This window comes from Hylobates moloch, unplaced genomic scaffold, assembly GCF_009828535.3.
Source record: "Hylobates moloch isolate HMO894 unplaced genomic scaffold, HMol_V3 SCAFFOLD_21, whole genome shotgun sequence".
NCBI lineage: Eukaryota > Metazoa > Chordata > Mammalia > Primates > Hylobatidae > Hylobates > Hylobates moloch.
In genome coordinates this window covers 29,909,871-29,928,760 of record NW_026652296.1, presented here as the reverse complement: position 1 = coordinate 29,928,760, position 18,890 = coordinate 29,909,871, and the positions used below count along the sequence as shown (strand labels likewise).

Genomic DNA, 18,890 nt, shown 5'->3' with positions numbered 1-18,890 from the left:
GATGTAGTTAATTGCCCATCTTCAACACTTTATCCCTTGTATTGTCACAGACCCTAGTACCTATTCGGCACTTAAGAAATACTTGGTGAATCAGTGTACGAATTTACAAATTAACATGTTTGAACCATTATTTATATTCCTAAGAATATTACCAAGAAGGAAACATTAGTATAGTGGGCAAAATGTTCATCTTCTAAGCCCAGAAACGTGGCTTCTAGTCTTATTTATTGAATAACTAGTTTCCTGAGAAACTACCTTCTCTCCATTTGCCTTCTTTTTCTTATCTGTACAGTGTGGGTAATAATTGCCCTGCAGGCGACTAGGTATTCATGAGAATTAAATGTGCACAGTTAAGTGGATGAAATATACAGAAAATGCTACTTCTGTTTATTGGATGTCGTGAGGGCCCTATTGTCTGCAAATGCTTTTACATGAGAGCTGTAATGGCCACATGCTTTAGCATTTCAGTTTTTTAAGGTGACCAAGCTATGATGACTTATCTGTTGCGGTCTTTGGGGAGGTAGGTGATTTATTTATGCAACTAAATTTTTTTTAGACACATGCTATGTCAAAGGCACCATTCTAGGGGCTAGGGATATATAAGTGAACTAAACATACAATAAATGCTTGTCTTTTAGGAGCTACATTTAGGGAGGCTGGTGGGATAGAAAGTTATTTTGATGTAGAAGAAAAAACAAGAATAGGGAATGGCAAGAGGGTATTTGCAGTTTTAAACCAGTTATAAGGGAAGGTTTCATTGGAAAGGTGACATTTTAGAGAGCACTGGAAGGGGCCCAGCCATGCAGTCTTATGAAGAAACATGTCCCAGGGCAGAGTAAATAGCAAGTACAAAAGCCCTTCAGGTAAGGATATGTTTGGCATATTGGAAGAGCAGCAAGGATAAAGCTGGGACAGAATGAATGCGGGGAAAGAAGAAGGAAATGAGATCAAAGAGGTAAAACCAAATCGTGTAAAACCTTATTGGTCATTGTTAGACCTTTTCTCTGAAGATAGAGAGCTTTTGCATATTCTAAGCTTTAGCATGTTCTCACTTGAAATTTAAAAGTTAACTACTCATCTATTAGAACAGCTAAAATAAAAAATAGTGATGGTACCAAGTGCTGGCAAAAATGTGAAGAAACTTGATCTCTCGTACATTGCTGGTAGGAATGCAAAGTTTGGCATTTTGGAAAATGCTTAACTATTGTTTTATAGTTGATTGGTTTCTTGAAAAGATAACATATGCTTACCATACAATCCTGCAGCGGCATTTATCTCAGAGCAACAAAATCTTAGTTCCACACAAAAGCCTATATATGAATGCAACTATATTTGTAATAGCTTACAATTGGGGGAAAAAGCTGGGTGCGGTGGCTCACACCTGTAATCATTTTGGGAGGCCAGGGCAGGCAGATGACAAGTTGAGGAGTTCAAGACCAGCCTGGCCAACATGGTGAAACCCCGTCTCTACTTAAAAAATACAAAAATTCGCCAGGCGTGGTGGCATGCACTTGTAATCCCAGCTACTCAGGTGGCTGAGGCAGGAGAATTGCTTGAACCCCGGAGGCAGAGGTTGCAGTGAGCCGAGATCGTGCCATTGTGCTCCAGCCTGGGTGACAGAGCAAGACTGCATCTCAAAAAAAAAAAAAAAAGGGGGGAAAAGTGCCCTTCAATGAGGGAATGGTTAAGCAAACTGGCATATCCATATCATATAATATTATTATGAAGTAGTATTTCTCAGCAATAAAAAGGAAGGAAGTATGATACATGCAACAACTTGGATGGATCTCATGCTTAGTGAAAAAAGGCAATCAAAAAAAGTTATATGCCAATGACTCCATTTTTGTAGCATTCTCAAAATGATAGAGATAAAGAGCAGAGGGGTTGCCAGGTGTTGGGCTAACACACAGGACATGTGTGTGGTGATGGAATAGTTCTATATCTTGTTGAGGAGATCATATGAACTTACATATGTGATAAAATTGCACAGAAACACACACACAAACACATGCGTTCATGTAAAACTGGTGAAACCTGAATAAGATCTTTCTGAATTGTGCCAATGTCAGTTTCTTGATTTTGATATTGTACTGTAGTTACGTAAGATGTTACTATTAGGGGAAACTGGGTAAAGGGTGCAGAGAATCTCTACTACTTTTGCAATTTCCTATGAATCTATAATCTCTCCATAGCAACCTGAACAATCCTTTTAAAAAGCTGTTTATTTTTAAATATTTAATTATTTTTTAAATAACTATTAAACTATTTAGTATTTATTAAACTGTTTAGACTAGAGGGCAAGAGTGAAAGCAGTGAGACCAGTTAGGAGAAGGGGCTATGGCAGTATATCAAACAAGAGGTGGTGGTGGCTTGGATCGGGGCAGTGGCAGTGGAGGTCATGATAATGGTCAGAATATGATAGAACCTTCAGAATTTTTTGACAGATTAAATGTGAGGTTTGAGGGAAACAAGAATCCAGGGTGAATCTTAAGTTTTGGCTTGTATGACAGGATGAGTATCACCTTTAACTGAGCAGCGGGGGACTATGAGTGGAGGTGGTTTTGCAGGGAGTAATCAAAGGTTTAGTTTTGAGATATAGGCAGTAAACTTAGTGCCAGAGCAGTCCGATGTTATTCCTCAGGGCCTACTGCTGGCACTTCAGATCGTGGTCATGCTATGCACAGTGGGCAGATAAGCTTGCCTCTTTCCCCTTTTTCCATGTTTAGGACACATTTTGGTAAAAAGCTGTCTTGTATGACTTTTCTATTATTTCATCTATCCAGCAAATATTTATTCATTTTTCTCCTGTATACCAGGCATTATGTTGAATTCTGAAAATTACAAAGGTGAATAAAACAGTCCCTACTCCCAAGGAGTTTGTCGTCCATATTGAAAAAGAAAGGTAGAAAACATAAAGAGTTCAGGTTCTGTTAAGGAAATATATCTAAAATTCAGGGGGCTGAAGGCAATGATCAGACTTCATTGAGAAGCTGACTTAAATATCCCAAAAGTTAAGGAAATGCTTACCAATAGGATTATAGGCTGGGTAGTTGGGACATTTTAGTCATTGAGCAGTTTAAGAAATTTGTAAAAGCACAAATGAGATTGTGTCTTTCAGGAACAAAATCATGGAGAAAGTGGTATGTCAAACTAAGAAGTCTTATTTTCATCCTAAAGGCTATAAGTAGTCAGTGAAGCGGTTTCAGTAGAGAGTGACGTGTCTGGTATATTTTATGAAGAGTATGCTAATGGCACAATGGGGGTAGCTTAGAGAAAGATAAAATTGCTCATGATTTATTCTTTTTCAGCTACGACTAATAGACTGGGGTTTGGCTGAGTTTTATCATCCTGGCCAAGAATATAATGTCCGAGTTGCTTCCCGATACTTCAAAGGTCCTGAGCTACTTGTAGACTATCAGGTGAGAAGAGAAGGGCAGGCACAATTTTGGTCCTGTGTTTATTTTGCACATAATTTCCAAAAAAAAAAAAGTATCATTTTGTGCATTTAGGTAGGCCACTTAATGCACATTCACAGCTGTCCTTTTTATATGAAATGTAAAATATAAATCACCTTAATTCATGTACCATGACTTACATCACTTTTATTGTCATAATGTCAGTAGAATATGAATAGGTTTGCATTTGATCCTAACTTGAGGGAAAGTAGCCAAAGATATGTTCTATAATCAGCAGTTCCAGAACTGTTTTGAGAATTGTAAGCTGTTTTATTTTTGTTTTTGAGACGGAGTCTCACTCTGTCACCCAGGCTGCAGTGCAGTGGCATGATCTCGGCTCACTGCAAGCTCCGCCTCCCAGGTTCATGCCTTTCTCCTGCCTCAGCCTCCGAAGTAGCTAGGACTACAGGTGCCCACCACCACCCCAGCTAATTTTTCTTGTATTTTTAGTAGAGACTGGGTTTCACTGTGTTAGCCAGGATGGTCTCGATCTCCTGACCTCGTGATCCACCCGCTTCGGCCTCCCAAAGTGCTGGGATTACAGGCATGAGCCACCACGCCTGGCTTTTTGTTTGTCTTTTGAGGCAGGGTTTTGCTCTGTTGCCCAGGCTGGAGTGCAATGCCATGATCATAGCTGACTGCAGCCCCGAACTTCTGGGCTCAAGTGATCCTCCCAGCTTAGCCTCCTGAGTAGCTGGGACTACAGGCGTGCACTACCACACCCAGCTAATTTTTAATTTTTTTGTGTGTAGAGAGAAAGTCTCACTGTGTTGCCTAGGCTGATCTCAAACTCCTGGGCACAACCCATCCTCCCACCTTGGCTCCCCAAAGTGCTGAGATGACAGGCATGAGCCACCATGCCCATCCTGTAACTAAGCTTAACCAATCTTCAGAGTAAATTCAAGAATGTTTTCTTGTTCTTCTGAATTGTATACTAAATAAAAAGGTCTTCTTCCCCAGCTTCCCCAAAAAGCCTTCTTTCTCCTCACAGAAAAAGGAGAAAGGAACCAAATTAATAATAGATTTGCCAAGTGTTTAAAAATCTAAAGTTTTCTTGGGAGTATCTTTTATGCCCAGTCTTTCCAGGTTATTAGTTGATTTTAAAAGTTTCAGACTCTTTGTTCTTGTAGGAATTTCTTTCTTGGGGTCTAAAAGCTATAGCCCTGAGTTCAAAAAGCATTTTATGCATAAAAATAGTTTTTACAGTATTACTAATAGTAATTGTGAAAAACAGAACACTGTCCTATTATAGGAAAATCAAAGATTGAATTCTAAAACATTTATGTAATAAAATACTAATGATACACATTAGATGGTCTCCATGGGTTAACAATTTGGAGGTTTTTTTGTGTGTGTGTAAGTGAAGAAAACAATTCAAAATAGTATGTATATTAGCTGAGCATAGTGGTGTATGCCTGTAATCCTACCTACTCAGGAGGCCTAAGCCCAGGAGTTGGAGGCTGCAGTGAGCTATGATCACGCCACTACACTCCAGCCTGGGCAACAGAGCAAAGACCCTATGTCTTTAAAAAAAAAAAAAAAAGAGCCAGGCACAGTAGCTCACACCTGTAATCCTAGCACTTGGAAAGGCCAAGGCAAGTAGATCACAAGGTCAGGAGTTCAAGACCAGCCTGGCCAAGATGGTGAAACCCTGTCTCTACTAAAAATACAAAAAAATTAGCCAATCGTGGTGGTGGGCGCTTGTAATCCCAGCTACTCAGGAGGCTGAGGCAGAGAATTGCTTGAACCTGGGAAGCTGAGGTTGCAATGAGCCAAGATCACACCCCTGCAGCCTGGGCGACCGAGCAAGACTGTGTCTCAAAAAAAAAAAAGTAAAAATTGTTTTAAAACCGAGTGAAAGATACATAAAAGAAAAGACTAGCCAGGCACGGTGGCTCATGCCTGTAATCCTAGCACTTTGGGAACCTGAGGCGAGCAGATCATGAGGTCAGGAGTTTGAGACCAGCCTGGCCAACGTGGTGAAACCCCATCTCTACTAAAAATACAAAATTAGCCAGGCATGGTGGCACGCGCCTGTAGTCCCAGCTAGTCAGGAGACTGAGGCAGGAGAATTGCTTGAACCTGGTAGGCGGAGGTTGTGGTGAGCCAAGATTGCGCCACTGCACTCCAGCATGGGCAGCAGAGTGAGACTCTGTTTCCAAAAAAAAAAAGAAAGAAAAGAAAAGACTAAAAAGAAATATATGAAGATGTTATTAGTGTTTTGATTTTGAGTCAGTGGCGTGATTTTTTTTTTAATTTTAAAAATTAATTTTTTATTTTGAAGTGACAAGCCTGAGGATTCACAGATAATAACAGTGATTAACTTTTATGCAGATGTATGATTATAGTTTGGATATGTGGAGTTTGGGTTGTATGCTGGCAAGTATGATCTTTCGGAAGGAGCCATTTTTCCATGGACATGACAATTATGATCAGGTAATACATGTTATACCCATTGAAAAATTTACTGGTCTAATGCAGTGAGAGCCAGAACTGCCTATAATTTTCAGTTCACTGTTTGTTCAGCCACCCTGATATTGATCCTTAGATTGATGTTTTGGGAGCTACCAGCTTAGCCTTTTGAAATCAGACTTTCCCCCTAGTCTTTGTCATTTGCATTGCTTGTTTTATTGTGAAGAATACATATAAATTGTCATCCAGATTTTAAAAATAGGACATTACCTTACAATTCTCCTAATAAAACCTTATTCTCCAATATGGTGTTTTCTCCAGTATGTTAGCCCATATGTGGTATTTCTTGTGATCCTTTTGTCTCTTTATATGGGTTGAGTTATAGATGTTTCTTAAACTAACTCCACTTCCCCCTTGAAGAGCAAAGGGCTCTTTCATTCACAAGAACCTGGAATGATTCTAGGACCTTGTGGAAGGTACGATTGCCTTGTTCCCTTTGAGCACCATGTCCAATTTTAATGAGTCAAAGAATACAACCTGAATTCCATTAAAGTTAATAACTCTGTATCAAGTGTCATGCAGTACTGAGGAATACAGAAAAAAGAAAGAATAGTTCTTCCCTCAGATAGTTCATAGTTGATCTTGTAAGGGAGTCAAACAGACAACAAAATAGATTACAGTCATAACTTCAGAGTAGAAGTGTGGACAAGGCACAAAAGGCAGTAGTGGTGAGTAGTTTGAGTGTGCAGTGGGAACTTCCCAAAAGAAGTGACATCTTCAATTGGGTTTTGAGGGGAGAAAAATAAGAGTTCACCAGGGTGACATTTCAAGAGGAAGAAACCAGTTTTTAAAGTAGTTTGCTTTTTCTAACACTATCACATTGAGTTGAAGTCTAAACTGTTAGGAGGTATCATTCATACCTATAGACATGATGACCCATTTATGTAAATTCAATCATTGTTAATTGTTGATTTGTTAATATAATATGCTTGTGGTATGGGTTTTTGTCTTTCTTTAATACTAGTTGGTGAGGATAGCCAAGGTTCTGGGGACAGAAGATTTATATGACTATATTGACAAATACAACATTGAATTAGATCCACGTTTCAATGATATCTTGGGCAGGTAAGTCATGAAACACAATATGTGCATCTGTGGCTTAAGCACTTTGAGAGTGAACTGGCACTTAGGATCTTCAAAACAGTTATGTTCTCTTTGCCAACACTGTCAGGATGTCAGTGGTCCAGTGCCACAGGATGCTGCATTGAGCAGGCCTCTGATAAAGGCATTGGATTGAATGGCCCTTTATTCAAATTAACTCACAGGAGTTTGATGGAGGGGTTATAGCTAGAGGATTCCTACAAAATGAATGAAGTATAGATTCTAGTAGAAGCGTTACAGTTGAGGCAAAAATCAAAATTTGCCTTGCTTCTTTAAGTGAAAAACCTCTCTCCAGGAGAAAGAAATTGAAGTAGAAAATGCATGCTTTAAGACTGATGTGCAGGCTGGGCACGGTGGCTTATATCTGTAATCCCAGAACTTCAGGAGGATCACTTGAGCCCAGGAGTTGGAGACCAGCCTGGACAACATAATGAGAACCTCGACTCCATGCAGTGATGTGTGGCAGTAGTCCAGACTACTAGGAAGCTGAGGCAGGAGCTTCCCTTGAGCCCAGGAGGGAATGCTACAGAGAGCTATGAACATGTGGCTGCACTCCAGTCTGAAACCCTGTCTCAGAAAAAAAAAAAAAAAGGCTATATGCAGACAACCGACTCTTAACAGTAGTGACTAGATATAGTACTTATATACTTAACCACTTAACAGGAGGAGATGGACTTTCCTGATGCAAAGGCTTTTGCTGGCCAAGTGGCAGAGATGCCAGGAATATGTGTGGGGATGGGAAATAGGCCTGGTGAGCCCAGCCACCTGACCCTCCTTGCTACACAAAAGCAGTCACGTCCTGTCAAGTAACCTGAATTACGTTTCTTAAAATTGAGAGGACTCAGATGTCTTTTTTTACTCTAGCTATGTTGTTTCCTGTCTCCAGTTAGCTTTAATGTCCCACTCAGTGGCAGAGTGGTGGAAGACTACTCTCTTGAGTTTGGATCCCTCTTTGCTTTTGTCTGGGCTATTAGCCACTAAGAAAAATGTAGGAATGAAATGTTGGGCTTCTGTGCCCACGTGGCCCATTTCTCATTCCCTCTTTTGGTCCTGCAGACACTCTCGAAAGCGATGGGAACGCTTTGTCCACAGTGAAAATCAGCACCTTGTCAGCCCTGAGGCCTTGGATTTCCTAGACAAACTGCTGCGATATGACCACCAGTCACGGCTTACTGCAAGAGAGGCCATGGAGCACCCCTATTTCTGTGAGTCTAGATATCTAGCCCACAGAGTCTGTGCAGATGTAGAGTCCTATAGAACAGAGTCGTAATCCCAGCTTCTGTCAGCTTGCTGCAAAGTTAATTCACCCACAGTGAGCCTCAGATTCTTCCAGTGGGGATAGTGATGGCAACTACATTGCAGAATTATTGGAAGAATTCTTCTGTAACGGAATACATGACACAAGAGCATTCCTAAATAAACTTTCATACTGTGAGGATGACACTTCTCAGTGCCTCAGTCTGGAATGGTTGAATTAGAATACACAGCCCTGTATCTTTCCTGTCTCTAGTAATCATTCATTGGAAAGAGCTACTGAGGCTTACAAATCTTAAAATTGTATGAACACCTTGACTTAGATTTGTGAGTATAGCCACCTGTGCCATCCTAAGTGAAAATACCACTTAGACCCACCCTGTCCTCACTGTGATGTTAGCTGCAACATTACATTTTTCCTTCGGTGATAATGTGATGGTTTTGTACTGAATCATTTATACTTTTGCCCAATCTCCTGTACCTGAAGCAGACAGATAGGCTGATTGGGATAGAGAATGTGGTCATAGGCCTAACCTACATGGACCTATAGCTTTGGCCTACTTGGTACTGGGCTGTGGACACACTGGTAATATATTACCGTCTTTGCTGAGTTATAGTGTCTTGTCTCCATTAAACCTCAACAGGACCAGCTTCATTAAATTAGCTCTACTATAAATAATTACTTCATATTTCTACCATTTGATTGAAAGGTTAGCTTTTACCACAGTTTGATAGGAAAGCTATTTCTGTTTTTTACCACTTGTCTAATTCATGGTGAAGGCAATTGCCACCTTAAGTTCTTTGGGGAATAATGTAGAGTATAAATAAATCGCTGAATGAAGCTGGCTGCTTTCAGGCTTCCAGACCATTAGTTTAATCTTTCAAGCAAAACAGAACCTAGCCTTTTTGTCTCTTTTCTAGACACTGTTGTGAAGGACCAGGCTCGAATGGGTTCATCTAGCATGCCAGGGGGCAGTACGCCTGTCAGCAGCGCCAATATGATGTCAGGTCAGTTCATTGGTAAATTGTCTTTAAAAAAATGTGAAAGTCAATTACTGTTCTTCGCTTTGTGGTCTGATTTCTTGTATACCTTCTCTTCTCTGTACTGGTGGCCTTACGACTGTTTTTTAACCAGGTTTCAGGATGCTTGACACTTGGTATACTTTAGTGATACTGTGTTGAGTGTGGTGTCCCCTTATAGGCTAGAATCCCAGCATTCCTGGCTGAAAATTTCTGGCATAGGGGCTTGAAATTGCCAAGCCATGAAAAGGAAAAATACACCATTTCATCTTGTAGTTTGAAATGACAGTAGTTACATGGCCCTTAGAAACAATGTTAAGAAATGGGGTATACAGGTGGGGTGATAGGTGTGTATGTGTACAAGGACAGTTCTGTGACATTTGCCAGAGCAACTATAGAGTGCCTATCAGTTGTAAAAACATAAGTAAAATGGTTTTTCATTACTGAATCATTGTGATGTATAGTGAATTTTTATAGAGTACCCAGTTATTCCAAAGGAACTACAGGCACATAGCATAAGAATTATACATGTAGGCAGCCAGGCACTGTGGCTCACGCCTGTAATTCCAGCACTTTGGGAGGCCGAGGTGGGCGGATCACGAGGTCAGGAGATTGAGACCATCCTGGCTAACAAGGTGAAACCCCATCTCTACTAAAAAAATACAAAAAAAAAAATTAGCCAGGCGTGGTGGTGGGTGCCTGTAGTCCCAGCTACTCAGGAGGCTGAGGCAGGAGAATGGCGGGAACCTGGGAGGTGGAGCTTGCAGTGAGCCGAGATCACGCCACTGCACTCCAGCCTGGGCGACAGAGCGAAACTCCGGCTCAAAAAATAAATAAATAAATAAAGAATTATACATGTAGGCAACATCCAAGTGGGTGCACATCTGGTAGTGAAGGCATTTACTTTACATACCCTCAAATAATTGCTGTTGCCCTCCCCTTTTTTAAGAAAAAAACTAGCTCCCTTCTAGAATTTACCCCTTGAGTATCCTACCTCTGTACAGAGTAATGTATATCCAAACTTACTTGTAGCCTTATTTGTAATAACAAAACATTGAGAATAGCTATCAGTAGTAAACTGGTTAAATCAGTTATGGTATATCCATTTAATGGAATGTGATGCAGCCAGAGAAAAGAATGAATAGGAGTTTCATGTTCTGTTAGATCTCCAACTCCAATATAATAATGTGAAATTTAAAACGCAAGATGCAGGGCCAGGTGCAGTGGCTCATGCCTGTAATCCCAGCACTTTGGGAGGCTGAGGCAGGTGGATCACTTGAGGTCAGGAGTTCGAGACCAGCCTGGCCAGCATGGCGAAACCCCATCTCTACTGGAAATACAAAAAATTAGCTGGGCATGGTGGCGGGCGCCTTTAATCCCAGCTACTTGGAGGCTAAGGCAAGATAATCGCTTGAGGCCGGGCGCGGTGGTTCACGCTTGTAATCCCAGCACTTTGGGAGGCCGAGGCGGGTGGATCATGAGGTAAGGAGATCAAGACCACGGTGAAACCCCATCTCTACCAAAAATGCAAAAAATTAGCCGGGCGTGGTGGCGGGCGCCTGTAGTCCCAGCTACTTGGAGAGGCTGAGGCAGGAGAATGGCGTGAACCCGGGAGGCGGAGCTTGCAGTGAGCCGAGATAGCGCCACCGCAGTCCAGCCTGGGTGAGAGGGCGAGACTCCGTCTCAAAAAATCAAAAATAAATAAATAAATAAATAAAAAATAAAGATCATCGCTTGAACGGGGAGGCAGAGGTTGCAGTGAGCCAAAATCGCACCGTTGCCCTCCAGCCTGGGTGAGAGTGAGACTGTCTCAAAACAAAAGTGAGATGCAGAGCCATGTCTAAGAGCAGGAGTGGAGAAGAATATATAATAATGTTCTCATACATTATTAGAGCAGGAGTGGAGAAGAATATATAATTTTTTTTTTTTTTTTTTTGAGCCAAGATCTTGCTCTGTGGCCAAGGCTGGAGTGCAGTGGCACAATCTCAGCCTCTGCAGCTTCCGCCTCCCAGGTTCGAGTGATTCTCACACCTCAACTTCCCAGGTAGCTGGGACTACAGGCACCTGCCATCACGCCCAGCTAATTTTTGTATTTTTAGTAGAGATGGGGTTTCACCATGTTGGCCAGGCTGGTCTTGAACTCCTGACCTCAGGTGATCCACCCACCTTGGCCTTCCAAAGTGCTGGCATTACAGGCGTGAGACACTACACCTGGCCTTTGTATACTTTTTTGAACTTTTTGTATTTTGAACCATGTGAATGTATTACCTGTGTGTACACACACACACACACACACACAAACATGATTAGAGAGGTGGAAGAAATCAAATGGAAATAAATTCCAAAACACAAATTTTATCTTAGAAAGTGCTGTTTCCCCATTCAAATTGACTTTCAGTAATTTTGAAAGCTGCCAGCTATCAAGACAGCATGGTGTAAGAACACATGAGCTTTGACTGCAGTCCTGTGCTGTTCAGTATGGTAGTGACTAGCCACGTGAGGCTATTTAATTACAATTGAATAAAATTTAAAATGTAGTTCCTCAGTTGCACTAGCCATATTTCAAGTGCTCAGCAGCCACATGTGGTTGGCTACTGGTCACCAGGGTGGACATCTCTGCCCTAGACAGGCCTGGGTTAGAATCCAACCATGGTTGCCACTTGCTAATCGTGTACTTTGGACAAACTCCTTAAATTGTCCAAGCCTAGATTTCTTTACTTGTCTCTTAAATTGATAAGGACTTGCCACTTTAACTTGAATTTGTGAAGATCAGACTTGAAGTATATGTAAAAATCCGGCTAAGAGATTCTGCTATGAGAAAGTGGTAAGATTGCCATGGTTGGTGTCTTTGGCTCACTGACAGCTCTTTTCTTTCAGGGATTTCTTCAGTGCCAACCCCTTCACCCCTTGGACCTCTGGCAGGCTCACCAGTGATTGCTGCTGCCAACCCCCTTGGGATGCCTGTTCCAGCTGCCGCTGGCGCTCAGCAGTAACGGCCCTATCTGTCTCCTGATGCCTGAGCAGAGGTGGGGGAGTCCACCCTCTCCTTGATGCAGCTTGCGCCTGGCGGGGAGGGGTGAAACACTTCAGAAGCACCGTGTCTGAACCGTTGCTTGTGGATTTATAGTAGTTCAGTCATAAAAAAAAATTATAATAGGCTGATTTTCTTTTTTCTTTTTTCTTTTTTTTTTTTAACTCGAACTTTTCATAACTCAGGGGATTCCCTGAAAAATTACCTGCAGGTGGAATATTTCATGGACAAATTTTTTTTTCTCCCCTCCCAAATTTAGTTCCTCATCACAAAAGAACAAAGATAAACCAGCCTCAATCCCGGCTGCTGCATTTAGGTGGAGATTTCTTCCCATTCCCACCATTGTTCCTCCACCGTCCCACACTTTAGGGGGTTGGTATCTCGTGCTCTTCTCCAGAGATTACAAAAATGTAGCTTCTCAGGGGAGGCAGGAAGGAAAGAAGGAAGGGAGGACCCAATCTGTAGGAGCAGTGGACTGCCTGCTGGTCACTTACATCACTTTACTCCATAAGCGCTTCAGTGGGGTTATCCTAGTGGCTCTTGTGGAAGTGTGTCTTAGTTACATCGAGATGTTGAAAATCTACCCAAAATGCAGACAGATACTAAAAACTTCTGTTCATTAAGAATCATGTCTTACTGACCTAACCCTAAATCCAACTCATTTATAATTTTAGTTTTAGTTCAGTTGAAAATGTTGATACCTTCCCTCCCAGGCTCCTTACCTTGGCCTTTTCCCTGTTCGTCTCCCAACATGCTGTGCTCTATAGCTGGTAGGAGGGGAAAGGCAAAATCTTTCTCGGTTTTCTTTGTCTTGGCCATTTTGAATTCATTTAGTTACTGGGCATAACTTACTGCTTTTGGCAAAAGAAACAAACATTGTCTGTACAGGTTTCATGCCAGAGCCAATGGGAGATGTGGCCACACTGAGTTCCATTTTAAGCTTTCTACCTTCCTTTCCTCTGACCTTCCCCTTCCCTCACATGCCATCCAGTGAGAAGACCTGCTCCTCAGTCTTGTAAATGTATCTGGAGAGGTAGGAGCAGAGCCACTATCTCCATTGAAGCTGAAATGGTAGACCTGTAATTGTGGGAAAACTATAAACTCTCTTGTTACAGCCCTGCCACCCCTTGCTGTGTGTATATATATAATACTTTGTCCTTCATATGTGAAAGATCCAGTGTTGGAATTCTTTGGTGTAAATAAACGTTTGGTTTTATTTATCAAGGTTAGATTTAAGTTCCCTGTGTAAAGGTCTTGCTGGGTGGGTGTCTCATGTTCACATCTGAGGGGCCTGCAGCCCTGTACCGTGGAGGCTTCCCAAGGCCCCCATTTTTATACACCCCTCGTTCGACCCATGGTACCGGGCAGGGCAGAGAGGCCTTAAAAAAAAGCACCACAAGCCAAAGCGTCTCTGGGGATTAAGGATCCTTTGCCATAAAACTCATTTTGTGTCTCAGCAGTGCAGGGATTGGGGATGGAAAAAGTCGCCAGTTTTTGTGTGTTTGTGTGTGTGTGTAAAGTGGACTTTCCACTGCAATCCAACCACCTAAGTTTATCAGGTGCTTCACTGAGGAAGCCTAGTTTTTTAAGCACAATAGCAAAACCATCAGCTCTGTATTTTCTCCTGTCATTTCATTACAGTAGCTGCTTGTGGGAACTAGGAAAAATTCTTCCAACATATTTTAAGGCCTAAAATCTTAGTTCCCCATTCTCCTACCTTTATAGATTCACAGGCCTTTCTCGCCTAGGCATCATAGGTAAACGTAATTGTTTGGGGAGTTGAATTTAATGAACTTATCTAACTTTGTAACCCATCTTGGCTTTAGTAACTTTATCAAGGTGGTGGCTTTAGTGAATATAATGGTAAACTTTAGAGGACACTAAAGCCTCCTTTTATAGCGCTTCTCAACGATAGAGCTGAAGGGAAAACATTCTGACTGTGTGGCAGGGTGATTTTCTTCCTTATGACCACTTACAGTGGATATTTATTGTACTTGACCCTTTTATGCCCTAGAATGCTGTGAGGGTTACCATGTTGAATTTGTGCAGAAGCTAAAAGCACCAGATGTGCCAGAGATGCAATTTGTGATTATGTTTGCACTGGATTGTGATTTGAACAGGACACTTATAACTAATGAGTTCTTTCTTTTGAGGTGGGGAGAGGGTTGTAAATCAAGACTTCATACCCTATCCTTGTAGCTCGGAAATTTAGGTGTAGCTTAGGCTGATGCAGAGAGCTGCAGACAGCTGGACCTCCTTACACCCGTCAGACCTTGGAAGAAACCGAAGGTGAATGCAGAGGACTCTGAGGTGCCATCCAAGAGCCTTTTAAAATAAATAGAAGTTTTTAAAAATGCTACTTAGAGTCACTGCAGAAGCATGGAGAGAGAAAAAAAAAAAAAGACCCAATTGGGGGGGGGGTTGGGGGGAGGCAAGGGTTTACAGAGTAACAACTTATGTGTTGTTGTAAATTACCTCATCTGTACACCTTGTATTGGGACACTTTATTCCTCAGCACTACCTGGGTCTGCATTGCTTAGATGGCAGGAAATGGAATGGCCAACATAAAAAGTTATGTTGGCAGTTACTCTGAAAGATTTTTTTAAAGTATTTTTAAACTTTGTTTGAAGTGGTCCCTCCCCTCTTCCTCTGCTTTTTTTTTAAGTTTGAAGCCAGAAGACCCTCCCCACCTTGATTTATTGGTTGTAATTGTATTGTAATTGGTATAACTAAAACATAACTGTGCTGGGAAGAAGTTGTGCCATGAAGGTCTTTAATTTTTTTTAATAAAAACATTTAAATAAATGAAATGTCCCTGCAGCCTGAGCAATATGCTTCTCCAACCGACACCGTGTGTGATAGATGGCTCAGTTTTCACGTTTTGAATTCTGTTTCTTATACTTGAAATGCCTGTCCAACTTACATAAGATAGATGAAATTGTTAGAGTGGGACTGTCAGAGGAATATATTTTGTAAAGTAGATCCTCAGGTTATGGCTAATTACTATAGTCCTAAAGTAGCAGAGAAAATTAGAGATTGGTTGACAGATTTGGGAATTTTAATTTCTTCTTAGTTTTTAACTTTCATCTTTGCTTCACCTTTTGACAAGTATGGTTGTAATTAGAATTGACCATTTAAGCATCTCTTGAAAAACCTAATTTTGTCCCCACCAGCAAATTCTCTCCCAAGATTGGAATTGGGTTTGCATAGTAGAGAGGCTGTCTTCCCAGGGCCTTTTCCTAAAGAAACACTTAACTAAAAAGGCTGTGTAGTAAGGTCATCCTCAGTTCCTTCCTCAAAAAATGAGTCTAAAATTTTTTTATCCTGAATCCTACTTCCCCCACTGTCATCACTTTCCCTTGCCCTTCTTTTTCCTCAGAACACTTGAACTTTTGTTGTATTATTTTGTGTCTCCCCACTTGCATGTAAACTCCCTGGTGACCTTGCATGTCTTATGCAATCCTCATTAAAACCTTTTGTTTTGTTTTTTGTGGGTTCGTTTTCCCTCAGGATTGAGGAGTATTGAATGGAATGGCACAAGGAAAATGCTTAACACCCTACTTGGCTTGTAATAATAGGTGCTTAATAAATTGTAGTTCCACTCTCCACTCCATTGCCCCCCTTTTCTCTCCCTACACACACACACACACACACACACACACACACACACACACACAGTAAATGGAAGTATTGTTGCATAAAGAGCATCTCAAAATCCTAAGAACTTTGCCCTTGAGTTTGCAGCTATAATTACAAGCCACAGGCCAGACTGAACTAACATGACAAGTAACTTTATTTAATGAGACCCTGATAAATAGGTATCTAAAGACTAAGGAATGATCCTGGCCAATTTAGTAGACTTAGATGCTGCAGTCTCCCTGCTTTTCCCCTGCTGTATTACCTGTATGTAATATAGGTTGAATATCCCCTATCCAAAATGGTTGGGACCAGAAGTGTTTTGAATTATTTTTGGAATATTTGCAGAATACATACCAGGTCAATATGCCTAATCTGAAATTTGAAATATTCCAAATAGCATTTACTTTAAGCATCATGTTGATGCTCAGAAAATTTCACATTTTTGAGGATTTTATATTTTCAAATTAGAAATGCTCAACGTGTAATACGAAATCCAGACTATTCTCCAAGTAAAACATATGTAGATGGTGTCACAAGATGTTCTGGACTCAATCCTATGTAAATAAGTACTTCCTAGACTTTATAGCTCTCCTTTGATTCTGTGCTAAATTTAACCATCAGAGAAGCAATGTAATGTTACTGCAAGTGGTCTACCTCTAATAGAGTTCTGTCTGGCAGTGTGTTTTTTTGATCAGTTAACCTCTCTGAATCTTTTCTTCACAGGTGATTTAAATTGTTATTGTAAAACATTTTAGGCATGTACCAAATTATAAAGAAAGCTGTAACACATCCATAATCCTACCACCCAAGTTGAATTTCCATTACCAATACAGACCAAGCCCCCTTTTTGCCCTTTTTTGGTGATACCCTCTTCTTCCTTCCTTCCCCAGAGGTCCCAGTATTTCCTATCTGTTAAATTGGGGTATAAGTACTGATTTCATAGAGTGGTTGTTCAGATTCTATGACAGATGCCTGGCATATGGTAGAGTTACACCAAATGTTGGTTTCTCTTCTAAATTGTATAGTTGTGCAGACTATGTACAGTAAAAGGATGCTACATTATAGGGAGGCCATAGATGTTTGCATTTGGAAAATCTCTGACTCTTTTCCAGCAGATGGCAGTAAAGTGTCTTTACTAGAAGAAGAAATACCCAAGCATTAAACATGACAGGTTTTCAACGGGTACAAGTCAAGTTTCTGATTGCATGAAGGCCAGCATTGCCTTGTTCCCACTCCCTCTACGGAAAGCCAGATATTTTGCACTGTAGCAAATTGCAAACTGGATTTGTCTCCCTGTGGCTCTAATCACTAGAAGTTTTTTGTTTGTTTTGTTTTTTGAGACGAGTCTTGCTCTGTTACCCATGCTGGAGTGCAGTAGGGCCATCACGGCTCACTGCAGCCTCAACCTCCCAGGCTCAGGTGATCCTCCCACCTCAGCCTTCCAGGGACTACAGGCACAAGCCATCATGCCTGGCTAATTTTTTTTTTTTGTGGAGATGAGGTTTTGCCATGTTGCCCAGGCTGGTCTTGAACTCCCGAGCTCAACAATCTACCTGCTTTGGCCTCCCAAAGTGCTGAGATTACAGGCATGAGCCACCACACTTGGCCCACTAGGGATTCTTATTGGCCTCAATGTGAGAAGCCCTTCCCCAGGTACCTCCAAATGGAAGCTTATAGGATGGTCAATCCATTTCTTAGAGAAGTTCCTGAGGGGATTGAGTATTTCTGAGTCAGCTTCACTCTTGCATCATCTGCTTTGACAGTTTTCTTGGCTCCTGTAGTGAGAAAAAGGGAAAAAAAATGCAGCAGCTGCTGAGGCTGGCTTCCTGATCACACCCTGGGAATCAGAGTCTCAGCTATATCTGGAAGGAGAGGACCTTGCTTCTGTGTGTTGAACAGTTCCAAGAACTCCATGGTGAACTTCCTATGAAGAACCCTCCATAACCCTCAACCCTTCAAACCTGACAGTATACCTCATTCTCTTCCTCCATATCTGGCATTCCTCACCCACCCACGCTGACTGGTCTTTCCAAAGTTCATTTCTATAATATAGGATGTCTTTGGTTTCAACAAACATTTGTAAGTGCCCCTGAGCCTGGTCCTTTGCTGTACACTGGGGATTGAGAGGTGAGACACAAGCCCATGGGGTCATGTATGATAATTAGAAAAGTGAAAAAATTGTGTATATGGGATAATTCCAACTGTTTAAAAAAAAAAAATCCTAGGAAAAATGCAAATGCCTATTTCAGAGAAAGAAACGGAAATCCCAAGGTGGCAAAAAGGAAGGCAGAATTCATCCTGAATATAAGTGGGGTTTTTTTGTTTTATTTTGTTTGTTTGTTTTGTTTTTGAGACAGGCATGGGATTACATGCACCACCATGCCCAGCTAATTTTGTATTTTCAGTAGAGACGGGGTTTCTCCATGTTGGTCAGGCTGGTCTTGAACTCCCAACCTCAGGTGATCCGCCTACCTCGGCCTCCCAAAGTGGTGGGTTTACAGGCGTGAGACACTGCGCCCGGCCTAAGTGGGTATTAAAGTCACAGTGCCTCCAAGACACTAGGTCTGGGTATAGGTGGGCCTCCGGCTATGGACTAGGGTTTGAATACCCCCAGGGAGGTAGGACACAGACTCCGGGCTTTCTAAGATAGAAACTGAAACAATGCTGTGGCACTTGGAAAGGCTGCAAGGGCAGGATTGAGGTGGTGGGGGTGGTAAAAACTGGAAGAATACTAGCTGTTGTTGCCTCTGGGAGATGAGGTTAAGATACCCCGAAAGGCCCACACACCTGTGGTTGGAACACTTTGGGAGCCGGGATTCCCAGACCAGCCTGGACAACATGGCGAAAACCCATCTCTACAAAAAATAGATTAGTTGAGTTTGGTGGTTTGTGCCTGTGTCCTAGCTACTGGGGAGACC

At 41.6% G+C, this 18,890-nt stretch overlaps 1 protein-coding gene across 4 annotated transcripts in view; it reads left to right on the top strand.

The window, feature by feature from the left end:
* The window catches only part of CSNK2A1 (casein kinase 2 alpha 1), a 64,450-nt gene extending 48,511 nt beyond the window's left edge, over positions 1-15,939 (top strand). For all 4 annotated transcript variants that reach the window (XM_032142664.2, XM_032142665.2, XM_058432732.1 and 1 more), the window contains 6 exons: positions 3,309-3,419; positions 5,790-5,891; positions 6,892-6,992; positions 8,085-8,233; positions 9,204-9,290; positions 12,180-15,939. In XM_032142664.2, coding sequence (XP_031998555.1) covers positions 3,309-3,419; positions 5,790-5,891; positions 6,892-6,992; positions 8,085-8,233; positions 9,204-9,290; positions 12,180-12,295 — 666 coding nt within the window. In that variant the 3' untranslated portion in view covers positions 12,296-15,939. The remainder of the gene's footprint in view (positions 1-3,308; positions 3,420-5,789; positions 5,892-6,891; positions 6,993-8,084; positions 8,234-9,203; positions 9,291-12,179) is intronic.
* The last annotated feature ends 2,951 nt before the right edge of the window (positions 15,940-18,890 follow it).